We start from the raw sequence: 23,790 nt of genomic DNA on the forward strand, positions 1-23,790 counted from the left end.
AACCTCCACCTCCTAGGTTCAAGTGATTCTCCTGCCTCAGCCTCCCGAGTAGCTGCAATTACAGGTGCTCATCACCATGCCTGGCTAATTTTTGTATTGTATTTTTAGTAGAAACGAGGTTTCACCATGTTGACCAGGCTAGTCTTGAACTCCTGACCTCAGGTGATCTGCCCACCTTGGCCTCCCAAAGTGCTGGGATTACAGGCATGAGCCACCATGCCCAGCCAATGAGCTGTAATTTGAATTTAGTTTCAACTCAGGCATGTAGCATCTTTCCTCAGGGTCAGGTCTTTGCAACTCCTGCTGCACACATGTAGGCACTTATTATTATTATTATTATTATTTTTTTTTTTTTTTTTTGAGACAGAGTCTCGCTCTGTCGCCCAGGCTGGAGTGCAGTGGCGAGATCTCAGCTCACTGCAAGCTCTGCCTCCTGGGTTCACGCCATTCTCCTGCCTCAGCCTCCCGAGTAGCTGGGACTATAGGCTCCGGCCACCACGCCCGGCTAATTTTTTATATTTTTAGTAGAGACGGGATTTTACGGTGTTAGCCAGGATGGTCTCGATCTCCTGACCTCGTGATCCACCCGCCTCAACCTCCCTATTTTTTATTTTTGAGATAAGGACTTGCTTTGTTGCCCAGGCTAGAGTTCAGTGCTTCTATCACAGTTCACTGCAGCCTCAACCTCCCAGATTCAAGTGATCCTTCCACCTCAGCCTCCCAAGTAGTTGGGACTACAGGCGTGCACCATCATGCCCAGCTAATTATTATTATTATTATTTTTTTTGGTAGAGACAGAGCCTCATTATGTTGCCTAGGCTGGTCTTAAATTCCTGGGCTCAAGTGATCCTCCCGCCTTGGCCTCTGAAAGTGCTAGGATTACAGGTGTGAGTCACTATGCCCAGCCAATATAAAAAAACTGATGGCTGAGATCCACCTTCAGAGATTGTGCGTCAGTGGGTCTGGAGTGAGGCCCAGCACCGGTACAGTTAGTGCCGCCAACCAGGTGATTCCATGTGTGCCAGGGCAGAAGCACAACCAGAACACACAGCTGTCCGGAATGAATGGCCCAAGGTGCTGGCATGTGGTCTCAGCCCAGACCAGACATCATTATTCTCAGCTGGGTTGCATAAAAGCCAATGCCACTGCCTTTTCTTACTCTACCCACAGAGCAAATGACTGGTTCTTTCTTTAAGCAAAATACATTAAGATGAGTTCATTAACTTCAATCAGTGCATATAGCAAGTTGAATATGAATTTCAGGCAATGGCAACACGCCAAGATACACCAATAATAGGGAAGCTCAGATCAAATTCAGGCATCGTTTTGCCCTCTTGATAGACCAGGAAGTTGAAATGAAGTTTCTTTTTTATTCTGTTTACTTATTTATTTTTTGAGACAGAGTCTCACTGTGTGGCCCAGCTGGAGTGCAGTGGTGCCATCTCAGCCTACTGCAATGTCTGCCTCATGGGTTCAAGAGATTCTCCTGCCTCAGCCTCCTGAACATCTGGGATTGCAGGCGTCCACCACCATGCCAGGATAATTTTTGTATTTTTAGTAGAGACAGGATTTCGCCATGTTGGCCAGGCTGGTCTCGAACTCCTGACCTCAAGTGATCCACCCACCATGGCCTCCCAAAGTGCTGGGATTACAGGCATGAGCCACTGCTCCTGGCCCGTCTTTTTTACTATTCTTTATAGTTTCTGAGAAAAGTCTCTGGTTCCCGTTCATTATTTTTTAAATGGGTACATGAAACATTTTATGTCTCCTTCTTCCAAAAAGAAAATAATGAATTAAGTTCCTCTTTATGATTATTAGAGGGGAGCATCAGGGTCTTTATTAAAAACAAAACAAAACATAAAACCTTACCTGTCTCTGCTGAAGGGGTTCCCTGCTGTGCACCAGACATTCGCATGATCACAGAGCTCACCTCAAAGCTCTCCTAATTCCCAGCATCTCTTATGGCCCCGACTGCCTCTCTTCTTCTTCTGATCATAAACATCTCCAGCTCTTGGATTACGTCGGGCAACATAACAGGAGGCACTGAATTCTCTCTGCTTTTTAGAACCTAGCCCAAAGCAAGATTTTTTTTTTTTTTTTTTTTTTTTTTTGAGACGGAGTCTCGCTCTGTCGCCCAGCCCAGGCTGGAGTGCAGTGGCGCGATCTCGGCTCACTGCAAGCTCCGCCTCCCGGGTTCACGCCATTCTCCTGCCTCAGCCTCCCGAGTAGCTGGGACTACAGGCGCCCACAACCGCGCCCGGCTAATTTTTTGTATTTTTAGTAGAGACGGGGTTTCACCGTGGTCTCGATCTCCTGACCTTGTGATCCGCCCGCCTCGGCCTCCCAAAGTGCTGGGATTACAGGCGTGAGCCACCGCGCCCGGCCTCCAAAGCAAGATTTTTTTTTGGTTAAGCCAAAAGTGAAACTGGAGAGGGAAAGCTGAGGGTACAATAAGAGGATTAAAGATTAGCTATGACACATGCCTTGGAAATTAACCTTTAACCAAACATCTTATAAATAACGCCAGCGCAGCTTCTCCTGTGAATGTAAAGAGATCCTGGGCTCTCGGAGAGGGAGAAGTCACAGCCAGCCAAAAAGGAAAAAACAAAGGCAGAAACGGCTTCAGGAGAGACAGAGATGTGAAGGAAGTGAGGAGCAGGAGAGCAGGAAGGAAACGCAGGAGGAGGGAGCAGCAGCTCCTTTGAACACAGAGGAGCATCTGTTTGCTGTTAAAATCAGTCTCCCTCGGCACCTTGAACGATGGATATAATATTTGGCAGGAATAGGAAAGAACAGCTGGAGCCTGTGAGGGCCAAAGTGACAGGTGAGCATTCTGATAAACACTGGGCTCTTTCTTCTGTTTATTTTATTTTGTTTATTATTTTTTTGAGGCGGAGTCTCACTCTGTCGCCCAGGCTGGAGTCCAGTGGGGTGGTCTCGGTGCACTGCAACCTCTGCCTCCTGGGTTCAAACCATCCTCCCACCTCAGCCTCCCGAGTAGCTGAGATCACAAGTGCCCACCACCAAGCCCGGCTAATCTGTGTATTTTTAGTAGCGATGGGGTTTCAGCATGTTGGCTCCTAGCCTCAAGTGATCCGCCTCCCTCTGCCTCCAAAAGTGCTAGGATTACAGGGGTGAGCCACTGCACCTGGCTTCTTCCTTATGTTTAGATGGACACTTTTTTTCCTGATTATATAAGTAATACTAATTGTAAATTACTTTTGGAAAGTCCAGAGAACAGTACAGAGAGGGGACACATTTTCTGTGAAAATGGTGTGCTTTTACACATTATAACTCCGTTTCCAAAGGGAGGAGAGTCAGTCTCACTGTTCCCAGGAAAAAAGTGTCGGAATGCCCCAGTGGGTACACGTACAATGGGATTAATCTGCATACTGGTGCCTGTCTCAGATGCATGATGTATTTGTGCAAACGTATGCATTCTAAATTAGTTTCAAAATGCTTAGGGGGCGTGCATGAGCTCCCACGCGTGCACATCCACCACGCACACTTGCAGGGGATTGCAGTCTGATGTGATTGTCTGTCAGAACTCACAGGTGTCAGCACCTGTAGAGCCTATAGGAGTAGGACTTTCTATCCTTTAGAGGCCCTGTGGCTCACTTCATCTTTTATATCTCTTGCTTTTTCCTCCTCTTTTGGGTTGCCACTTTCCTCGAACCATCTTGTTTGGTCTCCAAAGGGCAGTTCCTGGTTCTGGACTCCCGGAGTGGTACTCGCTCAGTTTTAAGAACAGCTGAGTCAGCTCAGGCCCGCAGACATTTTCATCTGCTAGATGGACTTCAGTTGTTCATAAGGAGAGGACAACTGTGAGTGATTTTTGTGAGAACATCAGATTGAAGCTTTTCAACTGAGCAATTGCCTTGGGAGTCTTTTGAAAGAAAAAAAAATAGCTTTTATGTATATTTTTTCCTGGTTACAAAGGTAAGGCACAATCTATAGCTATCAATCTGTATATACATATATAGCTGTATGTATATTATATATAAATTAATTAGGAGTGCAATTGAAAACATGGAAGGAAATAAAATCAGCTGTATTTCCAAATCTCTTAAACACTTAATATTTGGGTATATTTCCTTTAACTTTTTAAAACATAGGTAGATGAATCAATAGATAACTTTACTATATTTGTAAATAGTTTTTGGAAAAGCAAATGTATACCGTTAAATTTATTTTTCTCAATCTGACTGTTCATCTGTGCATTTTTTATTTTTTAAAAGGACACCCAAGGCCAGGCGCAGTGGCTCATGCCTGTAGTCCCAGTACTTTGGGAGGCCAAGGAGGGTGGATCACTTGAAACCAGGAGTTTGAGACCAGCCTGGCTAATATGGCGAAACCCCTCTCTACTAAAAATACACAAATTAGCCAGGCATAGTGGCACGCACCTGTAGTCCCAGCTACTCAGGAGGCTGAGGCAGGAGAATTGCTTGAACCCCAGAGGCAGAGGTTGCAGTGAGCTGAGATAGTGCCACAGCACTAGGGTCTTGGCAACAGAGTGAGACCCTGTCTCAAAAAAAAAATAAAAATAAATAAATAAGTAAATAACAGGCACCCCAGCGGGTGAAACCCTGTCTCTACTATTTGGTTGATGCAAAAATAATCATGGTTTTTGCCATTACTTTCAATGTATTTTATTTGAAATTTTGTTTTAAATAAAAGCACAAAAATTAGCCAGGCATGGTGGTGCATATCTATAAACCCAGCTCCTCAGGAGACTGGGCATAAGAATCGCTTGAACCCAGGAGGCGGAGTTTGCAGTGAGCCAAGATCACGCCACTGCACTCTAGCCTGGGTGAGAGAGTGAGACTCTGTCTCAAAAAAAAAAAAAAAGGCACCTATGATACCTACCTTTCCCTGCCCTGGAATGTTATGAATATTTTGTGCCCTTTACACCTCATGTTTAATGACTGCATGAAATCATTGGAAATGTTAGAAAACACGAATTCTAGAACATGAGAGGCTGAATGAACCCCAAAGATCGGCAGCGGTTCTCAAAGGTGTGTCCCCGGACCTGCAGCGTAAGCACCACCTGGGTACTGGGTAGAAATAAACATCCTTGGGCCCCACCCAGACCCATGGCATCAGACACTCTGGGGGTGGAGCTCAGCAAGCTGTGTGTTCACAAGCCCTCTGGTGATTCCAAGGGTGAGAACCATTCCTCTACATCAAGCCTCCCTATTGACAGATGGGAAACTGAGGCAGAAGAGCAGTGACTTGCCAAGGCCAGACAGCCTGCAGAGAACGGACCTCCTCACCCTCCGTCCAGGCCTGGGTTGAGCCTAATCAGTTGGTAACATCCATGGGCAGGCAGCTAGCTAAAACCTGTGCCTGGGTTGACGCATCCATGCAGGGAACACATGCAAAGGTTCTGGCTTTGTAACTGGCTGTGCCAGCACATGTGTGTTCTGAGACCTCTTTGGCAACTTAAGCATTTCCTGCCTCAGTGTTCTTTTCTGTCTGATGAATGTAGCCTGGCACCTCCCACACAGCGTTGCTGCAATGATTAAGTGGTTTAATCCGCCTAGAACACAGTGGCTGGTGTGTGAATGTGCATGAATTTTCTTGTCCTATCTAGGGTTTTAATTATATTCTCAGATGCCTCTCTCCCTGCTCTGTCTCAAGCCTGCCCCCTCTCCTGTGCCCTGGGTGCCTGTGCCTGGCGCCATGATTATGTAGGTGCCCAAGGCAAGAGACTTGACTGTCTTTTTTTTTTTTTTGAGACGGAGTTTCACTCTTGTCACCCAGGCTGGAGTGCAATGGCGCAATCTCGGCTCACTGCAATCTCCACCTCTTGGGTTCAAGCGATTCTTCTGCCTCAGCCTCCCAAGTAGTTGGGATTACAGGTGCCCGCCACCACGCCCAGCTAATTTTCGTATTTTTAGTAGAGACGGGGTTTCGTCATGTTGGCCAGGCTAGTCTCAAACTCCTGACCTCAAGTGATACACCCGCCTTGGCCTCTCCTCATGCTGGGATTACAGGCGTGAGCCACCGCGCTGGCCTCGGCTGTCATTTTTCAGTGTTCCACTCCACATCCCCCCATATTTAATCAAATAGAGGCCCATCAGTTCTGTGTCTTCCATGTATCTTTGTTCATCCATTTCTCTCCATCCCTGTGGAATCCCCGGATCCTCTCTCTGGTCTTCCTGCCTTTCTCAGAGGATTTCCCAGTCCACACCACGTGCAGAGAGAACTTTGGAAGCTCCAGGATCCTATTCCATTTATATCAGGGGTCCCGGACCCTCGAGCCATGGACCAGTATCAGTCTGTAGCCTGTTAGGAACCGGGCCGCACAGCATTACCGCCTGAGTTCTGCCTCCTCTCAGATCGGTGGCATTAGATGCTCATAGGAGTGCAAACCCTACTGTGAGCGTGAACCTGGTTGTGAACGCGCATGTGAGGGATCTAGGTTGTGCGCTCCATATGAGAATTGACCCCTAAACCCCACTGTCCATGGAAAAATTACCTTCCACAAAACCAGTCCCTGGTGCCAAAAAGTTTGGGGACCACTGATCTATATGGAATCCAGAACAGACAAATCCATAGGAAAATAGATGGTGCCTGCCAGGGGCTGGGGGTAAGGGGAGAAGAGGCTAATGCATAAGGGGGATGTCTTTTTGGAGTGATGGAATGTTCTGGAATTAGGTGATGGTTGCACAACATTGTGAATTCACTAGAACCCCCAGAGCTGTACACTTTAAAATGATGAGTTTTATCTCAATTTTTTTTTTAATTGCAGAAAAAAATCTGGTCCTGTCCTTGCCTATTATAACCATCAAATGTGCCCCATTCTTCTGAGGATTAGATCAGGACCCTTAGTGTGATCCTGTTGACCTTCATCCTCTGGACCCTGTTACTTCTGCAGTTTCATTGCTCACAATTTTCTTGCTTGAAAATGATGGTCCTGGCCGGGCGCGGTGGCTCACGCTTGTAATCCCTGCACTTTGGGAGGCCGAGGCGGGCGGATCACGAGGTCAGGATATCGAGACCATCCTGGCTAACACGGTGAAACCCCGTCTCTACTAAAATACAAAAAATTAGCCGGGCGCGGTGGCGGGCGCCTGTAGTCCCAGCTACTCGGGAGGCTGGGGCAGGAGAATGGCGCGAACCCGGGAGGCGGAGCTTGCAGTGAGCCGAGATGGTGCCACTGCACTCCAGCCTGGGCGACAAAGTGAAGACTCCGCCTCAAAAAAAAAAAAAAAAAAAAAAAAAAAAAAAAAAAAAAAAAAGAAAATGATGGTCCTGGCCGGGCGCGGTGGCTCATGCCTGTAATCCCAGCACTTTGGGAGGCCGAGGCGGGTGGATCACGAGGTCAGGAGATCGAGACCATCCTGGCTAACACGGTGAAACCCCGTCTCTACTAAAAATACAAAAAACTAGCCGGGCGTGGTGGCGGGCGCCTGTAGTCCCAGCTACTTGGGAGGCTGAGGCGGGAGAATGGCGTGAACCCGGGAGGCGGAGCTTGCAGTGAGCCGAGATCACGCCACTGCACTCCAGCCTGGGAGACACAGCGAGACTCCGTCTCAAAAAAAAAAAAAAAAAGAAAATGATGGTCCAGTCTTACTAAACAGCTTGCCCGTCTCCTGGTCTTGATCATTCATTCATTCATTCATTCATTCGTTTATTTATGAGACGGAGGCTTGCTCTGTCACCCAGACTGGAGTGCAGTGGCGTGATCTCAGCTCACTGCAACCTTCCACTTCCGCGTTTAAGCGATTCTCCTGCCTCAGCCTCCAGAGTGGTTGGGATTACAGGCACCTGTCATCACACCTGGCTAATTTTTGTATTTTTGGTGTAGGCGGGGTTCCTGACCTCAGCCTCACCTCCCAAAGTACTGGGATTACAGGCATGCCTCAGAGTGTCCGGCCTCCTGGTTTTCATCTTCTTTTTCGGGGTTCCTCCAGAGGCAAGAATTCAAGGCTAAGTGGTTTATTTGGCACGTGATCCCAAGAAACATCAGGAGGAACTCAGGGAAAAAGAGAGAAGGAAACCAATAAATGGGGCATTGTTGAGCCATTGGCTGCTGAGGCCATTGGAGCTAAATCCCCTGGGCGTGGTGTAAAACACGCCTCTTGTGTTCCCAACTGAGGGCAAGGCAACAGTGGGATTTGTCCCCGAATTCTGCATCCATCACCGGGTGAGAGCAGCTTCCAGGGGCATTACCTCTCCGAGGTGCTTCCCACTGTTCCTGCCTGTAAGCACAGCCTGCCCCACCCGCAGTCAGAACCAAGAACGCAGGCAGGGAGCTGCAGGCATTGGCAGAAAGCCGCCCGCAGGAAGAGATGAATTCTGAGACTTGGGTGGAGGCACCAACAGCTTCAGCTGCAGCACCCTGTCTCTAGAGCAGGGCTGTACCCTAGAAAGAGAACCCATGCCACACCCGCACTTTAAAATTTTCTAGTAGAAACATTGGAAAAAGTCAAAAGAAACAGGTGAAATTATTTCAATGGTATATTTTATTTAACACAACAAATCCAAGATATTATCAGTTCAACATGAAATCAGTATTTTAAAAATTGCTGGCCAGGCGCGGTGGCTCACGCCTGTAATCCCAGCACTTTGGGAGGTCGAGACGGGCGGATCACGAGGTCAGGAGATCGAGACCATCCTGGCTAACATGGTGAAACCCCGTCTCTACTAAAAATACAAAAAATTAGCTGAGTGCGGTGGCGGGCGCCTGTAGTCCCAGCTACTCGGGAGGCTGAGGCAGGAGAATGACGTGAACCCGGGAGGCGGAGATTGTAATGAGTGGAGATCGCGCCACTGCACTCCAGCCTGGGCGACAGAGCGAGACTCCGTCTCAAAAATAAAAAAATAAAAAATAAAAATAAAAATAAAAATTGCTAATGAGATGGTTCACTTTTGTTCATACTAAGTCTTAGAAATCTGGTGTATATTTCATTCTTATAGCACATGTCATTTCAGACCAACCACATTTCAAGTGCTGATAGATACCATATTGGACAGAACAGCTCTAGAATGTTCTTTCCTTTTGCCTTTGTGAGGCAAATACCTACTCTCCCTCAAGACTTAACCAGGTTGCCTCCTTCAGGAAGCTGACCTCACCCTCCTGCTCTTAGCCCACCCCAGGGTGGGATTCTGTTTCACACAGAACCTTTTGCTATGTCTGTAGCATTGCCGCTTTTTTTTTTTTTTTTTTTTTTTTTTTTAAATTTTTTGAGACGAGGTCTTGCTCTGTTGTCCAGGCTGGAGTGGAGTGGTGTGATCACTGCAGCCTCGAGCTCCCAGGTTCAAGTGATCCTCCCACCTCAACCTCCCAAGCAGCTGGGACTACAGGCATATGCCACCACAATGAGCTATGTTTTTTGTTTTTTATTTTTCGTTTTTTTTTTGGTGTGGGGAGGGGGGCATTTTTTGTTTTTTTTTTTGAGATAGAGTTTCACTCTTGTTGCCCAGGTTGGAGTGCAGTGGCGCAATCTCGCTGCAACCTCTGCCTCCCGGGTTCAAGTGATTCTCCTGCTTCAGCCTCCTGAGTAGCTGGGATTACAGGCACCCACCATGACCACTAGCTAATTTTTTGTATTTTTAGTACAGGTGGGATTTCATCATGTTGGCCAGGCTGGTCTTGAACTCCTGACCTCAGGTGATCCACCCACCTAGGCCTCACAAAGTGCTGGGATTACAGGCGTGAGCCACTGCATCCAACTCTGAGCTACATTTTTTATTTTTTGCAGAGACAGTGTCTCCCTTTGTTGCCCAGGCTAGTCTTGAGCTCCTGGCTTCAAGTGATACTCCTATCTCAGCCTCCCAAGGTGCAGGGATTACAGGTGTGAGCCAACGCACAACCAGCATTGCCTTGACCACAGTGGATCTTGGGTGTCTGTTTATTCATCTGTCTCCTTAATGGTCAGTGGGCAATTTGAGGACAGGGACAGTGTCTCCATCTGCCCGACATATTATACATTTTCTGGAAACGATTGTAGAGTAAATGAACAGATGCAAGGAGTGGTACTGGGACTACAAGTCTCCAATTCCTTTCCTTGAACATTTCTTCCAGCATTTTGGTTTGCAGGTGGAAATAGGAAACTAAACATTCTCTCTTTTCACAGGCAAGATTCCAGCATGGCTGCAGGGAACCCTGCTCCGCAACGGGCCTGGGATGCACACGGTGGGGGAGTCCAGATACAACCATTGGTTCGACGGCCTTGCCCTCCTGCACAGCTTCACAATCAGAGACGGTGAGAATACCCAGGAGTGTGCTGCCACTGCTGCAGCAAAGGACCGCAAATGCAGTGCCTTAAAACAGCACACATTTATTCTTCTAGGGATTGGAGGTCAGAAGTCTAAATCGGGTCTCGCTGAACTGAAATCAAGGTGTTCACTGGTCCACATTCAGTCCTAGAGGCTCTAGGAAAAAAATCCATGTTCTTCCCTTTTCTACCTTCTAGAAGCTGCATTCCTTGGCCTGTGGCTCCATCTCTCTTTTTTTTTTTTTTCTTCCTGGGATGGTGTTTTCCTCTTGCTGCCCAAGCTGGAGTGCAATGGTACAATCTCGACTCACTGCAACCTCCGTTTCCTGGGTTCAAGTGATTCTCCTGCCTCAGCCTCCTGAATAGCTGGGATTACAGGCATGTGCCACCACACCCAGCTAATTTTTGTATTTTTAGTAGAGATGGGATTTCGCCATGTTGGCCAGGCTGGTCTCGAACTCCTGACATCCGATGATCCACTCACCTCGGCCTCCCAAAGTGCTGGGATTACAGGCGTGAGCCACTGCGCCCGGCCTCCATCTCTATCTTTCAAGTAGCAGCAGAGCATCTTGTCTTGCAATTTCTCTCACTCCTTCCACCCTCACACCTCCTCCTCTGACTGACTTTCCTTCCTCCCTCTTATAAGGACCCTTGTGATTACACTGAATCCACTCAGATAATCCCAGGATAATCTCCCATCTCAAAATCCTTAATCACATCTACAGAGTCCATTTTGCTATGTCAAGTCACATATTCAACAGGTTCTAGGGATTTGGATGTGGAGATCTTTGTGGTGGGTACATTATTCAGCCAACCACAAGCACAGACTTTCCTAAAAAGAAGGCCAAGGTTCTTTTTCAAATAGTTAATCTTGCAAAATAATATACATCCTCAATCAGGTAGGCAAGAGCAGGTGGAAGAGTACAGGAATCAGACATGCCTAAAGTCGAAACAGGAAATGGACAGAGCTGGTGGCCCAGCGCGGTGGCTCATGCCTATAATTCCAGCACTTTGGGAGGCTGAGGCAGCCAGATCACTCAAGGTCAGGAGTTTGAGACCAACCAGGCCAACATAGCGAAATCCCATCTCTACTAAAAATACAAAAATTAGCTGGTCATAGTGGCACACATCTGTAATCCCAGCTACTAGAGAGGCTGAGGCACGAGAATCGCTTTAACCCAGGAAGCAGAGGTTGCAGTGAGCTGAAATTGTGCCACTGCACTCCAGCCTGGGAGACAGAGTCAGACTTTGTCTCAAAAAAAAAAAAAAAGAAGAGTACAGAGCTGGAAAGAGCAAAGCTTCATATACTGCCCATTAAGCAAGAGAGAGCCAGACCACTTATACAACAAGCCAAGGGGTCTCCCTGAGTGGAAAGGGAAATGGCTAAATATAGGGCATCACATAAGGCAAATTCTGAGTTCAGGTGTCTGGCTCATGGGTGGAATGTAAATTCTTTGCTGTTGACCATTGAGCCAGTTTATGCCATAAAATCATGAACTGAGTTCTTACAGAGGTCCAGGATGGATTTAGAGGGCTCTGGGTCACACAGTGGACAGATTTGTGTCCAAACGGTCCAGACTTTGCAAAATTTTTCTTTAATTTCTGTGTTCTAATGTGGGCAAACTGTGATCATGTTAAGTCTCTCAGCCTCAGTTTCTTCGTCAGTAAAATGAGCTTGTTCATCCTTCCCTGGAGAACTGTTGGGATCACTGGAAGTACTGGACATTCTAGCAAGGGCCTGACACCTGGTAGATGCTTAATAGATTAAACACCACCATTGAACAGGCACAGTGGCTCATGCCTGTAATACCAACACCTTGAGAGGCGGAGGCAGGAGTGTCACTTGAGCCCAGGAGTTCCAGGCCAATCTGCGCAACCTAGTGAGACCCCATTTCTATTTTATTTTATTTTTTATTTTTATTTTTATTTATGTTTTTGAGACAAGAGTTTTGTTCTTGTTGCCCAGGCTGGTGTGCAATGGTGCAATCTCCGCTCACCACAGCCTCCACCTCCTGGATTCAAGCAATTCTGCTGCCTAAGCCTCCCAAGTAGCTAGGATTACAGGGATGCGCCACCACACCCAGCTAATTTTGTATTTTTAGTAGACAGGGTTTCTCCATGTTGGTCAGGCTGTTCTCGAACTTCCAACCTCAGGTGATCCGCCTACCTTGGCCTCCCAAAGTGCTGGGGTTACAGGCATGAGCCACTGCACCCGTCCGATCCCATTTCTATTTTAATTTATAAAAAAAAGAATAATCGATTAAACATAAAAATAAAACCCACCATCACCATCTCCGGGTTTGAATCCTAGCTCCACCATCGTAGCTAACATGGATCTAAACTGTATAACTTTGGCCAACGTACTGACCCTGTCTGTGTCTCAGTCTCCTCCTCTGTAAAATGGACACATCAGTAGCATACCTCATAAAGTCGCTATGAGATCCAAATGAATGTGTAAAGAGCTCTGTATTATGTCTTGCACACAGTACCTGCTCAATAAGCATTTGCTCTTAATTTCATGTAACTACTGGCCAGGCACGATGGCTCATACCTGTACTCCCAGCACTTTGGGAGGCTGAGGCGGGTGGATCACCTGAGGTCAGGAGTTCGAGACCAGCCTGGCCAACATGGTGAAACCCCATCTCTACTAAAAATACAAAAAATTAGCTGAGTGTGGTGGTGAGTGCCTGTAATCCCAGCTACTCGGGAGGCTGAGACAGCAGAATCACTTGAACCCGGGAGGCAGAGGTTGCAGTGAGCTGAGATCGCGCCATTGCACTCCAGCCTGGGCAACAAGAGTGAGGCTTCCTCTCAAAAAAAAAAAAAAAAAAAAAAAAAAAAAAATTTATATAACTATTAATTTCTTTTGAGCTAGTCAGCAATTATTTTTTGAATGTGTATTCTATGCCAGTGAGTTGCTCTAACATTTACACATGAATAGAGACACCATGGATGAAAGGCGCGCGCTCCAAGTTTGCAATACCTTGCAGATTTTACTGTGACTCAGCTACAGAATGGGTGGGTCCATATTTTGCTGACAGCACTAAACCTTAACGATTCCTTTCTTTTCGAAACAGAAGTTCCCAATGATTCTTGGAAATAAATACTGTTCTGGATGAGGAACACAGAAGGTAAATGCACCAGTGGTGGCCGGGCGCGGTGGCTCACGCCTGGAATCCCAGCACTTTGGGAGGCCGAGGTGGGCAGATCACCTGAAGTCAGGAGTTCAAGACCGGCCTGGCCAACATGGTGAAACCTTATATCTACTAAAAATATAAAAATTAGCCAGATGTGGTGGCGGGCACCTGTAATCCCAGCTGCTCGGGAGGCTGAGACAGGATAATTGTTTGAACTTGGGAGGCAGAGGCTGCAATGAGCTGAGTTCACGCCACTGCACTCCAGACCGGGTGACACAATGAGACTCCGTCTCAAAAAAAAAAGCACCAGTGGCTTTCCTTCCATGAGGCATTGCTTCTCCAGGCTGCCAGCTTCTCCAGGCTGCCAGCTCCTCCGTGGTCTCTTTCTTTCTTTCTTTCTTTTTTTTTTTTTTTTTTTTTTTTGAGACAGAGTCTTGCTCTGTCGCCCAGGCTGGAGTGCAGTGGCGCGATCTCGGCTCACTGCAACCTCCACCTCCCAGGTTCACACCATTCTCCTGCCTCAGCCTCCTGAGTAGCTGGGACTATAGGCACCCACCACCACACCCAGCTAATTTTTTTGTATTTTTAGTAGAAATGGGTTTTCATCACGTTAGCCAGGATGGTCTCGATCTCCTGACCTTGTGATCCGCCAGCCTTGGCCTCCCAAAGTGCTGGGATTACAGGCGTGAGCCACTGCACCAGGCCCCGGCGAGGTTTTTTTGTGTTTTTACTAGAGACGAAGTTTCATCATGTTGGCCAGGCTGGTCTCGAACTCCTAACCTCAGGTGATTCATCAGCCTGGGCCTCCCAAAGTGCTGGAATTACAGGCGTGAGTCACCACTGTACCAGGCCGAGTCAGTTTTATTAATAATCTGGAATTAGCTGGGAAAATAGGAAACCCAGGAATTATGCCCAATGATTTGCTTTCCCTCCATCTTTCTCTTAGACCTAGGCCGGCGTCTGAGGGTTCATGCCCCGTTCTGCTTGGCAGGCATCACTTTACCAATCTCTGGCATAGGGTGGGAAGGCCCAGAGTCTGGGGAGCCTGCCTGAATTGTTGTATCTTCATCGTCTAGCATGGGGCCTGGCCCAGAGGGGCACTTAGAAACTGTATATGGAGCTGAGATGGTACAGCGAGGCAGTCGTTGTTTCTGTAGACAGAGGCAATACTTTCCCAATAAAACTCTTCAATATTTACTACAAAGAGGGTTTGCTGGGCCCTGCCCCAAGTGTTTCATGCCCATCCACAACTCAGCCCTCCCTATCACTCCTGAGGAGGACAGCCTGGGGACTACCACAGTTTTACAGATGAGGAACTAAGTCCCAGAGAGGCCAAGTCACTTACCCAGAAGCACACAGCTAAGAGTTGGTAAAGGTCGGATATAAACGCAATACTCTCTAACTTCAGAATCCCAAGTCCTAACCCTTGTGCAATTCAGCCCTGTTCCCCCTTCCCACCAGCTCCTGCCTCCCCGTCTCTCCAGCCCAATCCTCTCAGTGCTGCCAGCTTGCCAATGCTGGTGTGGCACAGCCTGGCCTCATCTGTCCTCTCCTCTAGGACTGTCCGTGGCACCCCATTATCTAACAGTGGGAAGATACATCAGAAATATTCAGTTCCACTCTAGCGGGTTCAGAAGAGAACACATGGGGAAGCTGGGGTCCCTGATATGCTGAAAACACAAAGCCAATAAATCTCAGAAGTTGGTTTGTGTGCCTCCTTTCTCAATGAAGCTTTTTTTTTCTTTTGTTTTGTTTTGGTTTTTTTTGAGATGGAGTCTCACTCTGTTGCCTAGGCTGGAGTACAGTGGCGCAATCTCAGCTCACTGCAGCCTCTGCCTCCCAGGTTCAAGCGATTCTCATGCCTCAGCCTCCCGAGTAGCTGGGATTACAGGCATGAGCCACCATGCCCGGCTAATTTTTGTGTTTTTAGTAGAGATACGGTCTTGCCATGTTGGCCAGGTTGGTCTCAAATTCCTGACCTCAGATGATCCACTCGCCTGGGCCTTCCGAAGTGCTGGGATGACAAGTGTGAACCACCGCGCCGGACCGTTCAGTAAAGCTTTGAATCCTGAAAGCTGCACAGGGCTTGAGTGCGTCATAGTCCTAAAAGATAGAGACAGTGTTGGTGTTTGTAACACTCTTCCCAGGTGACCCCAAGCCCTCTGAGGTTTGACAATCCCTCCACAATGGGCCTCCAGCCTGGCTGCCCAGGTCTAACCAAGACCATGTTATTAATACTCATAATCAGAAGAACCATGGGTAGTGAACAGCCTTCGGTAATTTTTTTAAAGCACCCAGGTGATTCCAGTGTAGATGCGGTTTAGGTGCTTAAGACCAAACCTCTAACTTAGAGAAAAGACTTTGGAGCAAGAAACAAAAAGACAGAAAATCGCTTGTGGCCTTCAGCAGAGGCCACCAGAAGTTAATGCTCTCAAAACAAAGAGGGGACCAGAGGTTGTGGTTCACGCCTATAATCCAAGCACTTTGGGAGGCTGAGGTGGGAGGATCCCTTGAGCCCAGGAGGTCAAGACAAGCCTGGGTAACATAGAGACCTGGTCTCTACCAAAAAATCAAAAAATTGGCCAGGCATGGCGGTGCACACCTATAGTCCCAGCGTCTCAGGAGACTGAGACAGGAGGATCATTTAAGCCTTGGAGGCAGAGGCTGCAGTGAGCTGAGATCACACCACTGCACTCCATCCTGGGTGACAGAGTGAGACCTTATCCAAAAAAGAATTTTAAATAAAAACATTTTAAAAATATCAAAGATGTGAACCAAAAAAGCAGAGTACAGAGGGAGAAGCTGGGTGAAGGGTACAAGAACACTACTTTCTGTACATCTAAAATTATTTCAAAGAAAAAAGTTCTTATAAAGCAGGCATAGAGATTTATAAAGCAGGCATAGAGTGATTTCAAGTCTCCCTCATTTATGATATTTGTTAATTTTCCAATAAAATTAATGGGCAAAGTAATTGTCCCATCAGGATTGGAACATTGGAAAGTTTGCTTTTATATATATACACACATGTGTGTGTGCGTGTGTATGTATATATATATCTTCCCTTCTTCCCCAAAATATCAAACTTGACCTAGTTCTAGAAGATCCCAGGCAGGAACACGTCTGTTTGCGTATGTTCCTTCAGAAGGAATGTGGCTAATTGGGCTCTCCCGAAAGCAGGCTGCTGGGGAATGCATGCAGGCTCCTTCTTTAATCTCAGCCTCAAAGTCCAGGGTCAGCCTTGAGTAATTCCAGACACACATTTTCCTGTGGTCACCAGGCACTCCATGCCCTGGGGCTGGATGTTGATAGGAAATGGGCAGCCTGTCCACCAACCAGCCTGGGTGCTTTGCTTTGCTTTGCTTTTCTCTTTCTTCTTCTTTCTTCTCCTTCCTTCCTTCCTTCCTTCCTTCCTTCCTTCCTTCCTTCCTTCCTTCCTTCCTTCCTTCCTTCCTTCTCTCCCTCCCTCCTTCCTTCTTTCTTTCTTTTTTTTTTCTTGAGATGGAGTCTCGCTCTGTCACCCAGGCTGGATTGCAGTGGTGTGATCTCAGCTCACTGTATCCTCTACCTCCCAGGCTCAATTCTCCTGCCTCAGCCTCCCAAGCGGCTGGGATTGCAGACGTTCGCCACCATGCCCAGCTAATTTTTATATTTTCAGTAGAGACGGGGTTTCACCATGTTGGTCAGTCTGGTCTTGAACTCCTGACCTCAGGTGATCCACCTGCCTCGGCCTCCTAAAGTGCTGGGATTATAGGCGTGAGCCACAGCACCCAGTCAATATTTCAAGTGAACAGAATTCAACATTTCGGGTGAAGCACCTTAGCCAATGCCTTGTGGGTGGTGACGCCCAGCAAGAGTAACCAGTGAAAGGCAGGCTGGCTCAAGGGGAAGATTAGGGTGTCCTTAAGTGGGCCTGTATCTCCGTGCAGCATGTAGCTGAGGACCAGTGAGTATGTGTGGCCTTGCTCACCCGCAGGTGAGTCCGCCTGCCACCCGGGTTTTCTTGGACAATGCAGTTTCTTTTTTTTTTTTTTTTTTTTTTTTGAGACGGAGTCTCGCTCTGTCGCCCAGCCCAGGCTGGAGTGCAGTGGCGCGATCTCAGCTCACTGAAAGCTCCGCCTCCCGGGTTCACGCCATTCTCCTGCCTCAGCCTCCCGAGTAGCTGGGACTACAGGCGCCCACAACCGCGCCCGGCTAATTTTTTGTATTTTTAGTAGAGACGGGGTTTCACCGTGGTCTCGATCTCCTGACCTTGTGATCCGCCCGCCTCGGCCTCCCAAAGTGCTGGGATTACAGGCGTGAGCCACCGCGCCCGGCCAACAATGCAGTTTCAACAGCCTTTGTTTACCAAGTGCATGCTGTGAGTCAATGCGCAGAACACCTTACATCACCTCATCTCATTTAAAACTGCCCACCTCACCACTTGAGGTCAGGAGTTCAAGACCCTCCTGCCCAACATGGTGGAACTCCATCTCTACTAAACATACGAATATTAGGCAGGCATGGCAGCAGGCACCTGTAATCCCAGCTACTCAGGATACTGAAGCAGGAGAATTGCTTGAACCCAGGAGGCAGAGGTTGCAGTGAGCCAAGATTGCACTACTGCACTCCAGCCTGGGTGACGGAGCAAGATGTCGTCTCAAAAATAAAAAATAGGCCGGGCGCGGTGGCTCAAGCCTGTAATCCCAGCACTTTGGGAGGCCGAGACGGGCGGATCACGAGGTCAGGAGATGGAGACCATCCTGGCTAACACGGTGAAACCCTGTCTCTACTAAGAAATACAAAAAACTAGCTGGGCGAGGTGGCGGGCGCCTGTAGTCCCAGCTACTCAGGAGGCTGAGAATGGCGTAAAACCAGGAGGCGGAGCTTGCAGTGAGCTGAGATCCCGCCACTGCACTCCAGCCCGGGCGACAGAGCGAGACTCCGTCTCAAAAAAAAATAAATAAAAATAAAAATTAAAATTAAAATTAAAAAATAAAAAATAAAAACGATAAAACTGCCCATCTAGAAGGGGAGGACTATGTGATTCCCAACTTCCAGCCAAGGAGACTGAGGCTCAATGAGATTAAGAGACTTGTCCAAGGTCACCCAACCTGGATGAGATGAAATGTAGAGCCGAAGCCTTGATCACTCTGTCTACTGCATCTCAATACCCTACACAGCTTTTCTTGAGCACCTACTCTGTGCACAGTGCTTTGCAAGCCTCAAATGTCACACGACTCTGCAAGGAATGTGTCACGATCCTCATGTCACAGTGGAGGGGACAGATTCTTGACTCTGACCAAGGTCAAGTGCATGGTTGGTACCTGATGAAGCCAGGATTCATATCCATGTGGAGACTGAGCCTCCTTAGCAGCAGGAATCCTGGCCGTTCTGCTCATTGTTATATTTTCACTCCTGGCCCATCAGGGCACTTAGTAAGTAATGGCTGAAAACATGAACTCAGGGTCTAGTCAGCCGCAAAGCTCGGGCTCCTAACCGTTCCTCCATATTTCTTTCTGCTGCCCAGGAATAAATCTCCCCCTACAGAAATATCTCAGAGAGGATGGGCATGGTGACTTACGCTTGTAATCCCAGCACTTCGGGATGCCAAGGCAAGAGGATCACTTGAGTCCAGGAGTTCAAGACCAGCCTGGGCAATATAGCAAGATCCCATCTCTACAAAAAATTAAAAATTAGCCAGGCATGGTAGCACGTGCCTGCAGTCCCAGTTACTTGGGAAACTGAGGTGGAAGGATCACTCGAGCCTGGGAGATTGAGGCTACAGTGATCTGTCATTGCACCACTGCACTTAGCCTGGTGACAGAGCAAGACCCTGTCTCACAAAGAAAGAAGAAAGAAATATCTTAGTAACAATTATTCACACAGTAACTATCCCTGGAAAGATGTTTGCGTAAAGGGTAGATGATTGTCTGTCTCTTAGGAACACAGATAACCTCCTGAAGACTGGAGGAGGAACTAGCAGGTCTTTCATGATGTCCCTCAATTTATTTTATTGTATTTTTTTTCCTTCTTTGAGATGGAGTCTCCCTCTGCCACCCCGGCAGTAGTGCAATGGTGCAATCTTGGCTCACTGCAGCCTCTGCCTCCAGGGTTCAAGCAATTCTCCTGTCTCAGCCTCCCAAGTAGCTGGGACTACAGGTGCGTGCCACCACGTCCGGCTAATTTTTTCTTTTTTTTTGTATTTTTAGTAGAGACAGGGTTTCGCCATGTTGACCAGGCTGGTCTCGAACCCCTGACTTCAGGTAATCCGCCCGTCTCTGCCTCCCAAAGTGCTGGGATTACAGGCATGAGCCACTACACCCAGCATTTTTTTTTTTTTAATAGATGAAGGCTTCCTACATTGCCCAGGCTGGTCTCGAACACCTAGCCTCACCTTCTTATGTGCCAGGACAACAGGCCTGAGCCACCACTGCCTCCCCTCAATTTTCTTATAATTAGTGTTACTATTATTGTCATTGTGTCCATCCGAGTGCACAGGTGGGAGTCATTGCCACTGGAATGTACATTCAAATCCTTTGGCAGTGGACATGGAAACACAACCCCAAGAACAAAACAAATTGAAACTCTTTAAAGTCAAGATAGCGGTTACCCTGGAGAGGGAAGAGGTTAGTGACCAGGTGGATATATGAGGCTAGCGTTCAGGGGCCTGCTGTGGTCCTGTTTCTTTTCTTGAGGCAGGGTCTTGCCCTGTTGCCCAGGCTGAAGTACAGTGGTGCAATCTTGGCTTACTGTAGCCTTGACCTCCCAGGCTAAGTGATCCTTCCGCCCCAGCCTCCTGAGCAGCTGGGACTACCACGCCCAGCTGATTTTTGTATTGTTTGTAGAGATGAGGTCTCGCCATGCTGCCCAAGTTAGTCTTGAACTCCTGGGCTCAAGTGATCCTCCCCCCCGGGCCTCTCAGACTGCTGGGATTACAGGCATGAGCCACTGCACCCGGCCCCAGGTCCTGTTTCTTGATCAGGATGTAGTTTGGGTGGGTAGGTCCCTTTTGTGAAACAGAAGCAGGCTGGACCTCATCGAGCTGCACGTTTCTGCAGGAGTGATTTCAATTGCAAGGTGCCGACAGAATAGTCAAACTGATTGTTCTTGCTGTGTTAGGATCTTGGTTAAGAGGGCCAGCTTTAGATGCTCATTTCTGGCCTTCGAATCCAGATTACCATTTGCTAGCTGTGTGGCTTAAGACAAGCTGCTTAACCTCTCTGTGCCTCAATTTTATTAGCTGGGAAATGAGTCTGCAGGGCTGTGAGTACCCAAGCCCTTTGTACTTCATTTGGTAAAAAAGTTGGAACCTGTAAGCACTGTTTAGATCGTGCTTTATTTTGCTGCTAATTAACAAATGACTTTATGTTATTTATTTATTTAATTTTATTTTTATTTATTTATTTATTTTTGAGATGGAGTCTCACTGTCGCCCAGGCTGGAGTGCAGTGGCGTGATCTCAGCTCACTGCAACCTCTGCCTCCTGGGTTTGAGCGATTCTCCTGCCTCAGCTTCCCAAGTAGCTGGTAGCTGGGACTACAGGTGCCCGCCACCATGCCCAGCTAATTTTTGTATTTTTAGTAGAGACAGGGTTTCACCATATAGGCCAGGCTGGTCTCGAACTCCTGACCTTGTGATCTGCCTGCCTCAGACTCCCAGAGTGCTAGGATTACAGGATTTATTAAATAAATGAATAAAGGCTGAGCCACCATGCCTTTATTTATTTATTTATTTATTTATTTATTTATTTATTTATCTTTGAGATTGAGTCTCACTCTGTTGCCCAGGCTGGTGTTCAGTGGCACGATCTTGGCTCACTGTAAACTCCATCTCCCAGGTTCAAGCCATTGTCCTGCCTCAGCCTCCTGAGTAGCTGGGACCACAGGTGCCCACTGCCACAGCTAATTTTTTTTGTATTTTCAGTAGAGACGGAGTTTCCCCATGTTGGCCAGGCTGGTCTTGAACTCCTGACTTCAAGTGATCCACCTGCCTCTACCTCCCAAATTGCTAGGATTACGGGCATAAGACACTGCGCATGGTCGATTTTTTTGTTCCCAGTGAATGCAATTCTAGTTGGAGTATTCTACTTGCTTCCAGTGTTGAGTATGAAACCAGATAACACACATAGAGTGCCCAGCAGTGTTTAGCATACCGGTGCTCAACCAATGGTGGCTCTTAGTACTAGTTTCCTTTTCCTAAAATATCAAAAGGCACTGAGCGAGAATTTCTTGGAAACATGTTGTTTCGTCTAAACCCATCCCGTGGCAGTCCATATATGATGCGCATTTCTGAGGTCAACGTTTTGCTTATTGGAATGCAATGTCACTATGTCCCAGGCTTGGCTTTTCCGTGTGTTGTAATTGTACCAACACTGGAAGCACATATTGTACCACGAGAAAGAAATGTGTTCTGTAAAAGAAAAAATCATAATGTCATTTGCTAATTAACAGCAAAAGACAATAAAACACTGCCTCCTTTAGACCCCACCCTGAGGTTTCAAACTGCCCACCAAATAAAGTTCTCAGGGCTGGTGCGGTGGTTCATGCCTGTAATCCCAGCACTTTGGGAGGCCGAGGGGGGCAGTTCACCTGAGCTCAGGAGTTCGAGACCAGCCCGGCCAACAGGGTGAAACCCTGTCTCTACTAAAAATATAACAATTAGTCGGGCATGGTGGCACATGCCTGTCATCCCAGCTACTCGGGAGGCTGAGGCAGCAGAATCGCTCGAACCTGAGAGGTGAAGGTTACGGTGAGCCAAGATCGTACCACTGTACTCCAGCCTGGGCAACAGAGTGACTCATCTCAAAAAAGAAAAAAAAAAAAAGTTACCAGGCCTGCAAATCCAGTAGGACCCCCAAACCCATTTCCTAATTTCATTTCACTCGTGTCCTCCAAATCCCTCTCGAATGTTCCAGCCCAGCTGGACTCAGTGCCTGCAAGAAGGGTCTGCATTTTCCCAACTCTGGGCCTGTGCTTACGGACCTCTTAGCGGGTGAACGGGACAGCTCTGCCCTCTCTCCCCAGCATACTGCAGTCAAATTCTCATCCTTTAAGAGCTATTTAATGCACCACCTCCTCCCTGAAACTTCTCCTGACCGATTCCCAGCCGGGAAGGACCTCCTCTCACCCCTGCCCCAGGAGGAATCCATGGATGTGGGTTTGTTGTTGTTGTTGTTGAGACGGGGTCTCTCTCTGGTGTCCAGGCTGTAGTGCAGTGGTGCAATCTCGGCTCACTGCAGCCCCCGCCTCTTGGGTTCAGGTAATTCTCCTGCCTCAGCCTCCTGAGTAGCTGGGATTACAAGGGTGTGCCACCACGCCCAGCTAATTTTTGCATTTATAGTAGAGATGGGGTTTCACCATGTTAGCCAGGCTGGTCTGAAGCTCCTGACCTCAGGTGATCCGCCTGCCTCGGCCTCCTACAGTGGTGGGATTACAGGCGTGAGCCACCGCACCCGGCCTAGATGTGTTATTTTACATAGCAAAAGAAACTTTGCAGGCCAGGCAAACGCCTGTAATCCCAGCACTTTGGGAGGCCGGGCAGGTGGGTCACCTGAGGTCAGGAGTTTGAGACCAGCCTGACCAACATGGCAAAACCCTGTCTCTACTAAAAATATTTTTTAAATTGGCTGGGCGTGGTGGCACATGCCTATAACAGCAGCAAATCGGGGAGGCTGAGGCAGGAGAATCACTTGAATCAGAGAAGCTGAGCTTGCAGTGAGCCGAGATTCCACCATTGCACTCCAGCCTGGGTAACAGAGTGAGACTCCATCTCAAAAAAAAAAAAAAAAAAAAAGAGAGAGAGATACTTTGCAGATGTGATTAGGTGAAGCATCTTGAGATGGGGGAGGTGATCTGACATTAGGGATGGACCCAATGTAATCCCAAGAGAGAAGCAGGAGGGTCAGCCTCAGAGGAGATGTGATACTGGGACAGGGGACAGGGGTCACAGTGATGCAGCCATGAGCCAGGGAAGGCAGCAGCTTCTCAAAGCTAGAAAAAGCGAGGAACAGACCTCTCCTGGAGCCTCGAGAAGGAACTAGCCCTGTGGACATCTTGATTTTAGCTCTGTAATTTTCATTTCAGACTTTCTTCCAAACTCTGAGATAACGAATATGTGTTGTGTAAAGCCACCAAGTGAGGGGTAAGTCATTACAGTAGCAACAGAAAACTAACACAGGTCTAGAACCATCTGGTATATTTTCAGATTGGTCTCAATGGACTGGTCAAGAGATTTATGCCATGAGTTAGACTCTCTGAAGAATCTGGATGAATTACACATTGAACACAGGTCTGACCCTCTATTGGTATGCAGGATTGGGCATTAGGTCGCCTCCTGGTTGCCTTCACTATCAAACGTTACTCCAGAGAGACTGAAGTGATCAACTAGGCTTCTGGAGGCAGGGCTCCCAGGACTGAATGGGGCCCTGAGGAAACCCACCCCACATATGC

General features: G+C 47.8%; 2 protein-coding genes across 2 annotated transcripts in view; one reads left to right on the forward strand and one right to left on the reverse strand.

The window, feature by feature from the left end:
- Positions 1-2,434, reverse strand: part of LOC717465 (polycystin-1-like protein 2) — a 126,784-nt gene extending 124,350 nt beyond the window's left edge. The window contains exon 1 of the mRNA XM_077986943.1: positions 1,870-2,434. The gene's annotated coding sequence lies outside the window, so the exon portion shown is untranslated. The remainder of the gene's footprint in view (positions 1-1,869) is intronic.
- BCO1 (beta-carotene oxygenase 1) overlaps positions 2,425-23,790 on the forward strand; it is a 53,231-nt gene continuing 31,865 nt past the window's right edge. The window contains exons 1-2 of the mRNA XM_015126692.3: positions 2,425-2,824; positions 10,086-10,214. Of these exons, the coding sequence (XP_014982178.2) occupies positions 2,761-2,824; positions 10,086-10,214 (193 nt within the window). The 5' untranslated portion in view covers positions 2,425-2,760. The remainder of the gene's footprint in view (positions 2,825-10,085; positions 10,215-23,790) is intronic.

This window comes from Macaca mulatta, chromosome 20 (assembly GCF_049350105.2).
Source record: "Macaca mulatta isolate MMU2019108-1 chromosome 20, T2T-MMU8v2.0, whole genome shotgun sequence".
Lineage (NCBI taxonomy): Eukaryota > Metazoa > Chordata > Mammalia > Primates > Cercopithecidae > Macaca > Macaca mulatta.